This window comes from Nelusetta ayraudi, unplaced genomic scaffold, assembly GCF_046127955.1.
Source record: "Nelusetta ayraudi isolate G7.1 ecotype Tasmania unplaced genomic scaffold, CSIRO-AGI_Nayr_v1 ptg000011l, whole genome shotgun sequence".
Lineage (NCBI taxonomy): Eukaryota > Metazoa > Chordata > Actinopteri > Tetraodontiformes > Monacanthidae > Nelusetta > Nelusetta ayraudi.
This window is the reverse complement of record NW_027466061.1, coordinates 15,886,128-15,902,334: the sequence shown is the minus strand read 5'-3', so window position 1 is coordinate 15,902,334 and position 16,207 is coordinate 15,886,128. Positions and strand designations below refer to the sequence as shown.

Genomic DNA, 16,207 nt, shown 5'->3' with positions numbered 1-16,207 from the left:
GCTGGAAGTGTGAAGGCTGCTTTCTAAGCTCTGTAAATAGATGAAATCTTCCCATTAATCCTCATGTTTGCAGTGGGTATAGCACTGACTCTGCTAACATAGATGGCAATAATAAGCCTCCTTTCTGTTTCTCTCTTTTCACAGATATTCATATTTGAAAACAACATTTACTACAGAACATCGGTGGAAAGCCGAGCTCTCCGCCTGGTTTCTACCGGCAAAGAGGAAGTCGTGTTTAATGGCCTCGCTGACTGGCTGTACGAAGGTAAGAGAAAACAAAAGAAAACAAACCTCATGCACCACTGGGTAATTGGCTGTGTGGGGCTGTGTGTGTGTGTGTGTGTGTGTGTTTGGGGGGTGGGGTGGTGGTGGTTATGTACTACTAAAAATACATGATTATTGGACTGTTTATTTTGCATATTTTCTACTTCAGAAGTTGAAACAACGTCACACCTTAGTTAACACAAAGCAGCGAGTGAGAAAAACAAGATGCTTTTGCACGATTAAAGACTTTTTTTTTTTCAAAATACAAGAACTTGCATGTTATTTGTGTTTATTGCTTTGAAAGATCAGACGATGAGTGATGAGGTGAAGTTGGTAACGGATTTACAGCGGATCACTTTTGACTTTGGTAGAGGCTAAACAAATAAACTCAAATCCATACTCCATAAAACATGCAAGCGAGGCGAAATTGTTCGGAGGAATGAGTCCGAGTGCGAATTGTTGTTTGTCTTTCTGTGGCCCTATGATGAACTGATGTCCTTCAGTCATTGACAGCTGGAATAGGTTTCAGAAAATCCTGTGACCCTGACTGCAGGAGAAGCGATTATAGAAACCGAATGGATGGATGTTTTCAATGGAAGCTCCTCTCCGGCTGCTTCTTCTCTGGCTTAGCAACAGGTTGCCACCCTGCTGCAGATCTGTTTCCTGACCCCTGGTGCATCCCACCTGGAGGCATGCACAGGATGTTTGTGAGTTGCTGCTTTGGGAGGCACAGCTGGCTGCTGATTTCCCCGTGCTCATCTTTGTGTTCAGGCGGTTTTAATTAATTCATGTGTGTGCCGCTGGAGTCTCAATCAGCAGATGTTCAAGAGTCAGTTTGGTTTTATTTTTAAAGTGGGACAGGTTCTGATCGCCGCGTGCGTGAAACAGATTCTCCAATTACACAACAGTCACAAACAGCTCTGCCAGGCAGTACAGAATGCATCAATGCCAGTTCATGCTATTCCAACTAATTAAGTAATTACTTATGCTGCACTACCACTGTTTACATAAGTTAATGTGTTCATTATCAAACATACTTGTTGTTGCCCATATAGAGCACTTTGCATAGAATTATGTTGTTCAGGAGCATAATGAAAACAGAAATTCTCTTTTAATTGCACCTTGTTGCAATTGTGGCCGACTGTAATGACCAATAAGATTTTCTATTAAAGCACAGCTCAACTCAGGACTTTTACACTGGAGTCACAGTTCAGTTTTGAAGGTGCACCGCGCAGTAAGCAAAGGAGATCCCGGGGCATGGAATGGAATAAAACATACACAGGGTTGTTTTATTTTGGAACATATATCAATAAAGTCAACAAAGGCAAATAATTGCCCTGTTTTCACTTACTATAAAGTTTCTATTCACATAAAGAGCAGTTACGGAAGTAGAGTAGGGCGTAGGGATGTGCATCTGAAAATTAGATGCCGTCAATCCTGCACACATGGAGCTTTTATTGTTTAACAAGCAAAGAGATTTGTAGAGATGATGGGGCGGCTGCATGTTACTATGTGCTGCTGGTGACTATTCATGTGCCCGCTAATGTGTTATTATTTATAAATGTTACTGTAAGTTATAAGACTCTTAAGAAGTGGAGATTTCCATTTCAGGGATTAGCACGAGTCCAAAATGTCTTCCAGTGGAGGTTTTTGCATAATAATTGTGGTGTAATTATATAATATATTCACAAAGCGAGAGGAATTCAGCTACATTTCATGAGGTGGTTCATGGTCGGCTCTAATCGTTTTTGCATTAATGGGATTATTTCTTTGTCAGAGACCCAGAATATGACGTGAGGGAATTAATCCGTTTTCAGCACTAAAGAGAGACGTGTCTGGCTGTTTTTCTTGCCACGTCTCATGGATTTATTAGTGGATAACGGGCTGCCGCACAAAAAGTGCTCATCACGGACAGCGTGCAGCGATCTCACATTGTGTCTGCTGTATTGTTAAGGCACAAAATGTTTGAAAACTCCATCATAGATAATAGAAAATAATAAAGATAATTAAATAAGACATTTTGTTCTCCCTTAAAATGATAGTTGCTGAGACCCTGACTTTAACACAGCGCCCCCAGCTGGCCAGGAGTAGGACTATGTGACTAACGCCTGTCCATCAATGGATAGTGGCAAGCAGGCGACTAAAGCCGTGTTGTCCAATTTGACACAACCCCACTAGTTTTATGACATACTTTTCTAATTAAGGTGGAGAAACTGCACTGCATTTTAAGGTGAGGTGGCTGGATTCTATCGGTGTCTTTCGCCCTGACTGTCAACATTACTTGTTATTTTAACACTAGAAAATTGTCTGTCTTTGTGCTTCTCCTCACCTATGGGAGTGTGTGTTTGCCTGTTTGAAATCCACTGAGGACACATCAGCCTTGAACATCACAAAGAGCACAATCTGTCAGAGTTGGAGGCCAAAGGCACAAAAAAACAGAAATCACTCAGGATATAATCATCCCATTGACTGCATTGTTCTGCCGTGAGGCACAGACAAGAGGCTCTTCCATGATGACACTGAACTTGTGTTGTTTTTCTGCTGAAACTTGCTGATTAGAGGCTCTGATCTTCATACTAGAATGAATAAAGGCATTTTTGTATTTTTCATTTCTCTCAATGATGACACATTTGTTGGTCGAAGTCCTGTCGGCACAGGCCTTGGTCTCCCTGTTTGGCTGCCATTGAGCAGTTGGCCTTGTGAAAAGGTGTTCCCAGTTGGGAACATAGAAAGAGAATAAATGTAGCCTCAAAACTTTGAGCAGTGCGCTTGAGATGTAGGTCTGAAAAGATTTTTTTGTTTTTTCGTTGTTTGGATTTTTTTTTAAAAAGAGCTCTTCTGCCCCCTAGTGGGTGACTTTCCATTGTAGACGCCAAAGCAAGATGTTGAAAATGAGTCACAGTAAATTGCACTTGGTCATTTGAACTTTCTGTACATTTTTGTGAGGCAGTTTTCAACAACTGTGGATGGTGCAATGCAGGCTTTAAGAGCAGCATTTGTATTTTCAGTACTGAAGCAATGAACTTTTACTTCCATTCTTCTCATTCTTAGTGTATCACTGATGTTTCTCTGTGCTCAGAGACAAACATGTTAAGGAGGTGTGAGTTCCTCAGACTATCTCATAATTTTGTTTTTCAGAAGAGATCCTGCAGACCCACGTCGCCCACTGGTGGTCTCCAGATGGATTGCGTCTGGCCTACTTGACCATCAATGACACGCTGGTGCCAAAGATGGAGGTTCCTTTCTTCACAGGAGCCCCTTACCCAGCCAGCCTGGAGTACCACTATCCAAAGGCCAGTGATCAACCACTTTATTGCACTCTGTCTTATGTGATTAGACATAAAACCACGAAAAGAAAAAAAAAAAAAAAGTCTGTTAAAATAGAGGTTTTTGTTAGGGACTGAACCCCAGCAATAGACCAGCTCTGGAACAGAGCAAGTCATCACCAGAGCAAAGGCCTCAATTGAAATTGTAATGTTAAATTCTTCTTATTGTAGTTTCATCCGCCCCTGAATAAAATGACATACTATGTAGTATGTTGATTTTTCCATTTTAGGTCATTTTGAGATTTTGCATTCTACAACTCCATCACTTGCTAAACTATCATTGTTTCTGTGAGTTATAGGTTGTTAAATAAAAGTGTTTTTGTATTTTTTTATATTAAGCTGTTTCCTCAAGTTGTCAATATGTGTGTATGTATGTATGTATGTATGTATGTATGTATGTATGTATGTTCTGCAAGTAAACCCACTTAAAAAGATGAGAGAGGTCAGTAATGTTCATCATAGATACACTTAAACTGTGAGAGACAGAAAATCAGAAAAGACAGGAAAAATAATTTATTTATAATTTCAAATAATTTATTTGTGTCTTGGTGCAGAAAATAAATATATAGCACCTCCAAACAAGCAAGAATTCTGGCCCTCACAGACCTGTCACTTCTTCATTAGGAAGCTCCTTCGTCATCCACTCATATTAATGGCACCTGTTTGAACTTGTTATCTGCATAAACAACACCTGTCCACATCCATAAACAGTCAGACTGCAACCTCTCCACCATGGCCAAGACCAAAGAGATGTCTAAGGACACTAGGGACAAGATTGTACACCTGCACAAGACTGGGATGAGCCAATCTACAATAGGCTAGCAGCTTGGTGAGAAAAGATCAACTGTTGGAGCAAATATTACAAAAAGGAATCAACACAAGATCGCTGACAATCTCCCTCGACCTGGGGCTCCATGCAAGATCTCACCTGGTGGGGTACAAATGATCTTGAGAACGGTGAGGAAACAGCCCAGAACTACACGGGGGGCGGAGAGCTGGGACCACACTAACAAAGGTTACTATTAGTAACACACTACGTCGTCATGGATTAAAATCCTGCAGTGCTGGAAAGGTCCCCCTACTTAGACCCGGCTGAAGTTTGCCAGAGACCATCTGAATGATCCAGAGGAGGACCGGGAGAATGCCATGTGGTCAGATGAGACCAGAACGGAAATCTTTGGAATGAACGCCACTCATCGTGTTTTGGAGGGGGAGTTCATGAGTTGCATCCCATGAACACCATCCCCACTGTGAAGCATGGGGGTGAAAACATTATGCTTTGGGCCTGCTTCTAAGGGGACAGGACGGCTGATCTGTATTAAGGAAAGGATGAACGGTGAGATTTTGGGCAGACGCCTCCTTCCATCAGTGAGAGCATTGAGGATGACACATGGCTGGATCTTCCAGCATGGCAATGATCCCCAAAACACCACCCGGGCAACGAAGGAGTGGCTTCGTTAAAAGCATTTCAAGGTTCTGGAGTGGCCTAGTCAGTCTGTGGACCTCAATCCAATAGAGAATCTGTGGCGGGAGTTGAGAGTCTGTGTTGCCCAGCGACAGCCCCAAAACATCACAGCTCTTGAGAAGATCTGCATGGAAGACTGGGCCAAAATTGCAGCTACAGTGCATGCAAACCTGGTGAAGATCTACAGGAAACATTTGACCTCTGTCACCAACCAGGGTTACATTACAAAGTATTGAGGTCAACTTTTCAAACTCTTTACAAATCATACGTGATTTCCAGGATTTTTTATTTTTCATTTTTTTTACATTCTGTCTCTGGCATTTGAAGTGTACCTTTGAACATTACAGGCCTCGTCTTTTTATATTAGTTTAGTATCTCTGAGTCATCACTGCTGCACTGCTGAGGAACTCTGCTGAAATCTGTGAGATCTGTCTGATATTTCCTGTCGGTCTCTGCAGGCCGGGGAGGAGAACCCTGTCGTGTACCTGTCAGTGGTGAGCCTGAACGGTCCCCTGCACACGGTAGTAATGAAGAAACCTGATGACCCACGGATAGGGTGAGTGATGTCCCTTACAGTCGCTCGCCGTCAGTATCCAATAACAAGCAACAAACATCGAAGTGAGAAGTAGAAGAAGGTTATTTTTTTCCCCCAGAGTTTTGTCAGTGTTGTTCAATCACTTTGTGTGTTTTCCAGGCGTGAGTATTACATCACCATGGTGAAATGGGCCACCAGCACTAAATTGGCTGTCAACTGGCTGAACAGAGCCCAGAACAACTCCATTCTGACACTGTGCGAGGCCACGACTGGAGTCTGCATCAAGGTGAAATGGATAGCATAACATGTCTTATACAATGCCTGTTGTCTTGCATCTCTCCACCTGCTTTATCATAAGCTCTGTCAGTGATGGCGTTTGACCTCATTGCAACCGTAACAACAGTTGAACTTTTGTACTTTTGTGATTTTTTTTTTAAATGTTGTTTTTGTTTGTCCCCAGTGATGTTTAAGGAGTTGGACAATAGTAAATAACCTGCAATGAGCTATGATGGTATCTCTATAGGCAGTACATTTTTCTAAATCACTATGTGCAAATAATTTCCAACAAACTGCACAAGTGCTGAATGGGGGTCATTAAAAATGCCCCTTTTCCCATTTTTTCCCGTTTGTAATTCAAAAAAAGAGAAGCCTGCAGGAAGGAAGGAAGGAAGTTCAGAGGAGGTTGCTTTGATTTACTGACTGATTTTCAGATACAGAAAAAAACAGTCCAAGCAAATTTATAAAAATATTGAGTTGAGTCTAATTTAACACCCAACAAAAATCCCTGAAACATTTTTTAGTGGAAGTGTTTGTGTCTTTGTCGTGTCTAACAATCGTTTTTTTAATACTGTTTTGAGTTTCATTCAGTCTTACAGAAAATAGGAAAACAATCTAGAAATGTGAACAAGTTGTGTGCTTTTTGTTGCACTCACCAACTGTCTTTATTGTCAGAAACATGAGGATGAGAGTGAGAGCTGGTTGCACAGACAGGTAGGCCACACAACACTGTTTTCTAGTTGGAAATAAATACATTTAAAACAGAGCCTAATTGCTGTGTGTCCCTTGAAGCTGTTTTTCCCCGCACATAAATAAAGAGGTTTTATTCTCTGGCTCCGCAGAACGAGCCGCCGCTCTTCTCCCAAGATGGACACAAGTTTTTCTTCACCAGAGCGATCCCTCAGGGCGGCAGAGGGAAGTTTTTTCACATTTCAATGTCTACCTCCATGGTGAGCAATCACAGGGAATCCCACTGTGGCGTTGAACTCGCGGCTCTTGCCTTGTGCTAAATTGTGCTCGACGTTTGTTTTAACCCGCAGCCTAACACGAGCACAGACATCCTGCAGTCGCTGACCTCCGGGGACTGGGATGTCACCAAAATCTTGGCCTACAGCCACGGGAGGAACCTCATGTGAGACATTTTCATGCACCTTTCCTGAAACAGCTGAAACCGGCTGTTTATGGCTCTGACGGTGACGCTCGGATGTTTTGCAGATACTTTTTAAGCACAGAGGACGACCCCAAGCGCCGACACTTGTACAGGTAGAGTTTTTGCTGCAGTTGAAAGTCCCCTTTTCATTCACACTAACTAAAAGTGGCTGTCCCCCCCCTCACCCCCCTGCACAGCGCGGACACCATCCCGCCATTCAACCGCTGCTGCCTGTCCTGCGAGTTCAACTGCGGCTACGTGGACGTTTCGTTCAGCCACAACATGCAGCACTTCCTGCTCTACTGCAAAGGTGAGCGTCGACCAGCCTCTGGCCCGCCTGGCAGAGGGACAGTGTTGAGGAGTAACGACTTACAGCTAACATTGTTATGTCATTTAATACCAAAATGAAGATAATTATAATCAGTTACATTACTGGAAAAAGTGTGTAATTAAATTACAGTTACAGTACACCCAAATGATTCATGATTACAATTTTAATTGCATCGGACCAATTTTTACAAAACATGGGGGTCTGTGTGTTATTTTTTGTTATGGTTGCTTTTCAATGGTTTTGTCGCGCACTAGCTTGGCACGAGCACCGTCCTTTTCTGTTCCGCTCCCCGGACGAATGTTTGATTCTATTCTGATGCTTCTGATTGGTTCTCCTTTCAAGTTTGGAATTGCAGCAGAAATTGCCAGAAAGAGAGCACACACAAGGCTCACATACATTTAGAAATTGTGCAAAGAATGTAGGCCGTTGCGTTTTCAATGGGTTTCTTTGAGTGCTAAATTAAATGCTGAATGGTTGATTCTGCTTATTTAAAAGATGGTACGCTGCCCTGACTTTATCATTTCAGACCAATCTCACAGTAAAAAGAGGTACTTGCGTTTGGCCTTGTTATTGCTGTTATTTGTTGTTGTCGTGAGTGCTGCTGGAAGCTCAACACTGTCCAGTCTAAACAGTTGGCAAACATTTATTATTACATGAATTATTACATTATTACAAACAATAATTAGACATTAATTAATTAAACATTTAGTATTTATGATACCAATTACATTTGCAAAGTAATCTTCCCAACACTGATCTTGACAGCTTGGACATGCGATCAAATTGGGGTAGAACACTTACCGAGCTCCACGTTGAGCAGGCGAGCCTCAAACCGCCGCCGCCTGCCACTGATTGGCCGCAGAAATGAATTCCTCGTCCTTGGTGGTGGGGCGGTGGGGGTGCGGCTCCCTTCCCGTTGTATTCGTCTCACGAAAACGCCGCCCTGAGGTCTGCCATGTACTGAGGTCTGCTCAGTTTTCCGCGTGCTCCTCAGAGACGCGCTGTTACCGTTTTCTCTTTGCCCCTTTGGTTTCCAATCGGCGAGATACACAGCCGTGCGGTTCCTGTAAACGTCGAGATCGGGGGAGCGGAGGGGAGGGCAATCACCAGTGGCTTGTTTTCCCGTTAATTAGATCTTTGGAGAGTTGCTCCATTGTGAGATGATAAGATGCTTCCTCGTGGGATACGAGTAGATTATAAACTGGCTGTGAGTGCTGATTATAGAATCTGCTCACGCTGGTGCTCCTGTTGCAGAGGAGGATTGGCTTTCAGAGGCCTGATCACCAGAACAGAGAAACTCAAACCTTTTTTTTTGTCAGTGCCTGAAATTTCATTATTGTGTCTGCCCATAACTTTTTTTTTTCCTCACCATTTATGTATTTATTTTTTCTAATTTAATTATTTTATTTCTTTTTTTTGGTGCGTGCAGGTCCCCAAGTCCCCAGCGTGGCCGTCTACAGCACCGAGGACAAGCAGAGTGAGTGGCCGGACTTGTGACACAGTCGAGTGAGTGTGAACGTTGCGGTATCGCTCCAAACAAACTCCGCCCATTCTGTTTGACTACAGAGGTGTTCAGCGTGGAGACAAACGAGAAGGTGAATGAGACCTACAGCAGCATGCAGATGCCCAAAGTGGAGAACAAGACCATCGTCATCGACGACTACAGTACGCACGGGGACGCATCTCCAACTTTCCCACCAAGTGGAGGAGTTGCGCGTTTCTTACGGTCCCTCTGTGTGTTGCAGCTCTGACCATGCAGATCCTGAAGCCAGCTGGGTTTGCGGACACAGCTCACTACCCCCTACTGCTGCTCGTGTGAGTGTGAATACATGTGGCTTCCCCAAAATCGATGCACAATGTGAAAAAGAACAAATACCAGTTTCATTAAATTGTTATTCACAGATTTAATTCACAGATCTAATCAATTAATTTTGGTGGTCTGCTTTCAACCAAAAACAAGGTTGGTTTGGTCAAAAAATAAAACATGTAGTTTGAGATGTACAGACCTGATGAAATAGCTTGAAGAGCCCCACCTGCTCCATCTATCCTCCACCTAGGAATAGCTCACTGTTTGTGCTAGCTAGAGGGGATGATAGCTACTAGCAATCATTCAGTGACACCTCGTCCACATCACTGAGATAATCAGCTGGACTTGTGATGTAGGAAATTGAGAAAAATCCAAACAGCTCACTTCAGCGCACTAACACAGAAAAAGAAAATACACAAGTTGTCTTTTTTTTATAGTGTGTGTGTGTGTGTTGAGATTGTTAACTTGTCAGCGCTTTAAAAATATAGATGAGCGTGTGTTCCGTCTCTCAGCTAAACCAAGCTCAGCGTGTAGCACAAAGCGATAAGTGTTGTAATTATCTCCAGCAATGAAGCAAGGAGCTGAATGAGGAACGCCATGGAGAGGTTTTAAGGTTGAATAGACGTATAGACGAATAGATGTTAAAGCGCTGAAAAGGACACATCAGGACCCCTATGAGGACAAAAGTCTTAAAAGAAAGAGACTTCAACTGCTCTAAAGGGTCATTGAATCCGGTTTCATGAAACTGTTTCCACTGTAGTTTTTTTCCCATACCGTCAAAGAATTGAAGCCAGCTTTAAGGACATTCTATGAGTCAGGAGCAAAAAACCCTATAAAACATTTTTTAGAGAGTTGCTGTTTTCTGAGGGAAATAAAATCAAAACACACACACTAGAACAATGAAGGCAGCGCAGTGGTTTGGCAGTCACCACCGTGGCCTACGGCTAGAAGTCCTGGCTTTTATTTGTCTGTGTGGAGCAAAAGACATTTAAAAAGGAAGCATCTGACTGAGGTCTCTTATTGGCTTCAGCAAAAATGAAAAAAATGAACGACATGCATTAGAAAAGGTAGCTGATGTAGGACAGTAACATTAAGTAACAGTAAGGCATAGAAAACATCACCTTCTCTCTAAATACACATTTCTTTGTCAAACACTGGAAAGATTGTTTGATATATGTTAAAGTGCTGAGATCCAGCTTTATTCAGAATTTTATTGAACTGAAGGAATATTCCTTATTTTTTAGCCATAGTGCTACAAATGCATATAGTCCCTGAGGACGTATGAAGTTCTGTTCAGCTTTTATCACTAAGCCTCTGAAAGAAAAAAATATTCTGAAAGGAAAAATATACCTGATTGTATAAACGTTAGTTATCTGGCAGTAAATAGAACTACAGTGAAACAAAGGGTGGAGAAAATATTATTATATTATTTATTAAATAATATTTTAATTTAAAAAAAGGTTTGTCCTCCTAAATACCTGATCAGCATATATTAAACAACAACAGGGATGGAATGCCGGGTGGCCAGTCGGTGTCGGAGCAGTTCCAGGTGGACTGGGCCACCGTCCTGGTCAGCAGCTTCAGCACCATCGTCATCCGCTTCGACGGCCACGGCAGCGGCTTCCAGGGCACCAGCTTCCTGCACAAAGTGAGGAGGAAACTGGGGCAGCTGGAGGAGAGGGACCAGCTGGAGGCACTCAGGTATGCTTCCTGCTCCAGTCACGATGGGGACAGACGGGAGACGCATGGAAATGAAAAACTAATTTTTCTTTTATGTTTAGATTGATATCCAAAGAGCCTTACATCGACAAGACTCGAATTGGAGTTTATGGGAAGGTGAGAAGAACTTATGCTGCCTTCACTGCCTCATGGGGCTGTGTCTCCGTTGGTAGAGTGGGTCATCCAATAAGCAAAGGGTTGGTTATTGTTCATGTGTCAGTGTGCTTGGGCAAAATACTGAATCCTAGAATGCTCCCGATGAGCCTGGAAGCACGTTGTATTGCAGCAGCTGCCCATTGGCAGTGTGAGTGTCTGGGTGAATGGTTTAATTAATGGCTTTGTGAAGCACTTTGGGGTCCCATTGAGGTGCTGAAAGCACTATATAAGTGCTACATAAATATATGGAAAGCAATGTGTGACCCTGTGGTGTCTCTATGTCCAGGCATACGGAGGATATCTGGCCACTTTGCTTCTGAGCTCGGACTTCCCTTACCTTAAATGTGGAACAGCTGTCTCCCCAATCACAGATTTTGAACTCTACGGTATAAAGTTTTCAAATATACATATATTGTATCTGATGTATTGTAAATGATGTTCTGCTCTTTTCAAAAGACAGCTGATCTTTGTCTTTTTCTGCTACCGCAGCCTCAGCGTTTTCAGAGCGATATCTGGGCTCCAAGACGGATTCCAGAGTTTATTCGGTAAAGCCTTTCCACCATGTTTCCCCCACTCCACGTTTGTGCGTAAAAGTGCAGAAGCGATGGATGATCATGAAGACTAATGCAATTCACTTGTTTTTCTTTTTCCTGCAGATGGCGAATTTGGCACAGAGAGCGGGCCAGCTCGCGCAGAAGCAGTATTTGATCATCCACCCAACTGCTGATGGTAACGGAGCCTTTTCATTTCTCAGTGTGAGGCCATTTTACCAGCGAGTGTAATGCCGATGCGGTGGTGACGCGGCTCTCCAATCTCTCTTCCCTACCGCAGAAAAGGTTCACTTCCAGCACACGGCCAAATTTATCAGCCACCTGATCAGCGAGAATGCCAATTACACTCTACAGGTGAGCTGAGCCGAGTCCTGAATGTTCCCTAACTGTTATATTGATAATATTGTATTAGAACTGTGATCGGACAACAGTTTCAACAAACAGAAATGTTCTAATTTCAGGTAAATAGCATACGCACTACTGCACTCTAATCAACGAATCAAGCACCTCTCCTGACATCTCAAACACAGCAAATGTTGTGATTTGTTCCATGTTGCCTTGACTGTGGACTGATCTTGCCAATAAAAATTGAGGGGTCTCATCTGATTTAGCCCATCGTTTATCCACCCTGTTGATGCGCCTCTGCGCAGATAAAAAAAAAAAATCCTGTTCTTTTGTTTGTTTGTTTTTTTACATCCTTTATGTCTCGCTGACTGTTAACATAGTAGAACTAGTAGGGATATATATTTTTAATAACTCTTTTTAATGTACTTCATCATTATCATCATCAGTAATGGTTTAAAGATAGCACTGGGAAAAGTTTTTTTTAAATATATATATACTGAAGAAAGGTCATGCCAGTTAAAATCTCCCCAACAGCTGTTTTTTGCCATCTGGCTAGATTGTTTTTCCTTATTTAATAAAAAGTTTATTTAAGTTTTTATTAAAATGTAGATTATTTCAGGCTGTGAGTGTGAGTTTTAATATTTTACAATATAAATATTTTACAATGTAAATATTTAATCAGTTTTTGTTTGTTTTTGCTTTCAAAGAAAGGATCAATTATATATGAACGTTGTAAGTGCTGCAGCTGCTGCTGTTGCTGCTATAGCTGGTGTGTGTTAATGCATTGTGTATCTACAGATATATCCTGACGAGGGACACTTCCTGCACAGTGACGGGACGCAGCAACACCTCAGCCAGTCGCTCGTCAACTTCTTTGGCGAGTGTTTCCGGTTGCCAGAGGTAGTTAAGGATGACCAGCAGGAGGAGGACGAGAACGACAGCTGAAGCCGTCCCTCCGAGCGAGCCCCACAGCCAAACACCACAGCACAATATGCAACAGATATTTCTCACCCGAATGACCCACAACCACTCGCTGTCCCATCGGAGCAAACTGCAGCGCTTGCATGTGATAATGGGGGGTAGGAGGGATGTTGTTGGCCTGCATCTCTGGTCGCCCAGAGGATTTCTACTGATGGACTATACGGACTTAAAGCTCCCCCTGGTGGAGAAGCAGAGAATTAACAAAAGGCCCAAGTAAGCAAAGCATCTCTTTTTCAAAGAAAAACTAAACAAAACAACAACAAAAAAGAGGCATAGTTTGTGAGTGCTTTGGAGCACATAAATACCCCCTGTGTGAAGATCCTTTCATTATATAAAGATTTCACTTTCGACAGCTTCTGATAAACCTCGCCGATCAACCTACTGATTGTTGTGTTCATGATTACTGCTTCGACTTGTTTCTCAGACCTTTCTCTCTTGTGTCGTGTCTCGGAGTGGATGTCTGGCTGCATCAGACATCACTTGCTTTACAAAAACATGTAGTAATAATAATGATAACAATAATGAGGGCACAATGTTCAACCACCAAGTTCTAAAAGACAGGATTGTCTATACAAAAACATAGAACAATGATACCCCCTTTTTCTTCTCTTCTCTGTCAACTGAACTCTTGTCCTTGTCGTCACAGTGCCTTACTGTGGGTAAAGCATTCACATTGAGCAGCCCACATAACACTGACGATGAGTAAACAAACAATGGCACATTTTATGAGAAACTGAAAAAACTGGATTCAAAACAGTTTCATACAATGCATCTAAAGCTTTATGATGAATAAAATACAAATATATTTTAAAATTTAATACAGTTCTTAATATTTACATTTGAAGACTGGCACGCCACTTGAGGTATCTATGCTAAATTATCATTGCTCTGTGAGTTCCTTGGCGTGTTATAGATTGACATCACCTTCCCTTCACCTGACTTCTGTTAGTATTGTCAGTGGTTTCCAGTTAGCTGATGTACAAAGTGTATAAACCTTTTATTGTTTAAGTCTTTATGTTGTATGTGCAACTTGTATATAAAGCATTTTGAAACGTATCCTTCCCTTGCTTTGTCATTGAATTGTTAATGTTACATTACAACATACCGGAAAACTCACCAATTTTGGCAAGCGGGTCATAACTGGCGAAACCTTTACTGTAATGCCAAAGTGAACACTCTAGCTGCCCCAGAGCACCACCTACAGGCAAAAACATGGGACAAAAACCTGCATGTCTCTCTCGTCAAAAACCTTCATTTCATACACGCCACCTTTAACCGCTGACAAACTGGAAGTGCATTACATTAGTTTTCTAAAAAAAAAAAAAAAAAATGCATTTCTTTAAAAAGCGCAAATGTAAAAAAAAAAAGAAAAGAAAAAAAGAAACATAAGTGCGAGGGGCTTGGAAATTTAGTATTACACAAACAAGACCTTGATTTTTTTTTTTTTTTAAAGTTACTTTAAATTTTCGATGATATTAGATTAGAGTTCAGGTTAGTGTTGTGATTGGGTTTAGGGTTGGGTTAGGGTTGGGTTAGGGTTGGGTTAGGGTTAGGGGGGTTAGGGAAAAGGGAATATGAGTTTCAGTGAGTTGTGTGTTTTTTTTGTTTTGTTTTTTACTATAGCATGTTAGGATCAAAACAAACACACATTGCCATTTAAAATAAAGGCCTACAGTTCGCACATGACAACCAAACAGGAAGTGCACACTTTTTGCATTTTGCTTTTATTGTTTCATTTTGTCAATTAGTTAATTACACATATAATTATTTGTACCTTTTATTTATTTAACGTTGGTACTTTTAGCCCTGCATAGCATTCAGTAAAGCACTCGGCTAATGGACTTGAGGAGAAATACTGACTCACGTCAAACAAACTCTTGGTTTGCAGGCGAGCCAGCAACTGAGCTATTTTCCCTGGTGGACTCAGAACTTTGTTTCCGAGTTGACAAAGGAAACTTGGACCACTGACCAACACCAACTCATACACCACAGTGAGGCTACCATCCCCCTGTGCTTTGTGTCCTGGCAAAGTTGGTTCAAATGGAATTAGAGAAAAAGCAAGGGGGAAAAGTGTATTAATTAAAAGTGAAAGTGTATTTGAATCAAGGGGTTTGACCTTTTATTATTGTGTCTGTTCCACGCCCTTGTTAAATGACAGAACTGTCTTTCAGGTTTTTTGCTCAATATCTAAGTTACTTACTTGCTGAGCTGTCTTGTACTTGCTGACTGAATATCAATAAAGCTTTTTCTGAAATTCACCTGTGTAGTGGGTTTCACTGTTGTCAATCAGTCTAGGCTACTTTAAATTACAGTACTGCTTTAAGTCAAGTACTGCACGTCACACACTTTGCAGTTTAAAGCAGTGGCGGGCTGTCAGGGTCAGAGCCAACATGGCAGGCTCCTGTCCACTGTAAGTGAACGGACCTCTGTTAGTTGCGATAGCCAACCAGATCTCGACTCCGTGATGTGAAGGCCAGCTAGCTGGCTTCACACTGAACTCTACACGTGTGCGTCCTGTGATTGCATAAGCCCTGTGAACCTCAAAAACTGAACTCAACCTGGAGTTCTGGTTGCCACCACGGCGAACCTATGACGGCTGTTGGAGAATATGAAGATTTAGTTGCCGAATCATCTGCAATTTAAAAGGTAAATTGGCGCATTGGCGCACCATCGTGTTCAATTGTTTAATAACTTAATTGTTCAAGTTTTTCGTTATTGTCTCTTTGGTCTCTCATACGAAACAGCGGCAATGCACAGTTTATTGGTCCAGTTTGGACAAGAGTTTAGGCTCACAGTGATTAGTGTTGGTGGACTTATTAAAACTTTGCAAGGAAATTTCTTAAAATTGCCTTTTTGTAAGCTTTGAAAATGTCAGTGTCCTTAATTAGTTAGGTCCGTAAACTACCTTTTGCTCGACCAGGCCACCTGTATGAAGGTGATGTAATATTTAAGTGTGATTTTCTATGTTTTCGCAAGCCGTAGTGTCATATTGAGGGTAACATGGGGTATCTTAATTTAGGCTGTACTAAACATGACGTCATTGACGGCCTCGTCATGAAATGCATGGCCCACCACTGGCTTAAAGTGCTTGTTTCCTGAGCTGTATTTCAGTTTCGTCTCCCACCTGGTTGGATGATGCAGAGCAGCATCCGTCTTCAATGTCTGTTACTGAAGTCAGAAATATGCCCAGCACCGGGGATTCTTTCTGCTTCGAGGCAGTGGTGGGTGTGACCGCACTCTCCTAAATTAACACTTGTGTGCTTATATATCTGTTAGCTTCAAAGCTGTTTAGCTGCCCTAC

At 42.0% G+C, this 16,207-nt stretch overlaps 1 protein-coding gene across 2 annotated transcripts in view; it reads left to right on the top strand.

The window, feature by feature from the left end:
- LOC142885200 (A-type potassium channel modulatory protein DPP6-like) overlaps positions 1–13,149 on the top strand; it is a 77,500-nt gene extending 64,351 nt beyond the window's left edge. For both annotated transcript variants that reach the window (XM_076021426.1, XM_076021425.1), the window contains exons 8-26: positions 145–265; positions 3,403–3,557; positions 5,514–5,611; positions 5,750–5,876; positions 6,542–6,580; positions 6,709–6,816; positions 6,907–6,998; positions 7,082–7,129; positions 7,214–7,326; positions 8,777–8,824; positions 8,914–9,012; positions 9,093–9,162; positions 10,661–10,855; positions 10,936–10,990; positions 11,316–11,415; positions 11,519–11,574; positions 11,686–11,758; positions 11,861–11,934; positions 12,724–13,149. In XM_076021426.1, the coding sequence (XP_075877541.1) occupies positions 145–265; positions 3,403–3,557; positions 5,514–5,611; positions 5,750–5,876; positions 6,542–6,580; positions 6,709–6,816; positions 6,907–6,998; positions 7,082–7,129; positions 7,214–7,326; positions 8,777–8,824; positions 8,914–9,012; positions 9,093–9,162; positions 10,661–10,855; positions 10,936–10,990; positions 11,316–11,415; positions 11,519–11,574; positions 11,686–11,758; positions 11,861–11,934; positions 12,724–12,870 (1,818 nt within the window). In that variant the 3' untranslated portion in view covers positions 12,871–13,149. The remainder of the gene's footprint in view (positions 1–144; positions 266–3,402; positions 3,558–5,513; positions 5,612–5,749; positions 5,877–6,541; positions 6,581–6,708; positions 6,817–6,906; positions 6,999–7,081; positions 7,130–7,213; positions 7,327–8,776; positions 8,825–8,913; positions 9,013–9,092; positions 9,163–10,660; positions 10,856–10,935; positions 10,991–11,315; positions 11,416–11,518; positions 11,575–11,685; positions 11,759–11,860; positions 11,935–12,723) is intronic.
- Positions 13,150–16,207: the final 3,058 nt, after the last annotated feature.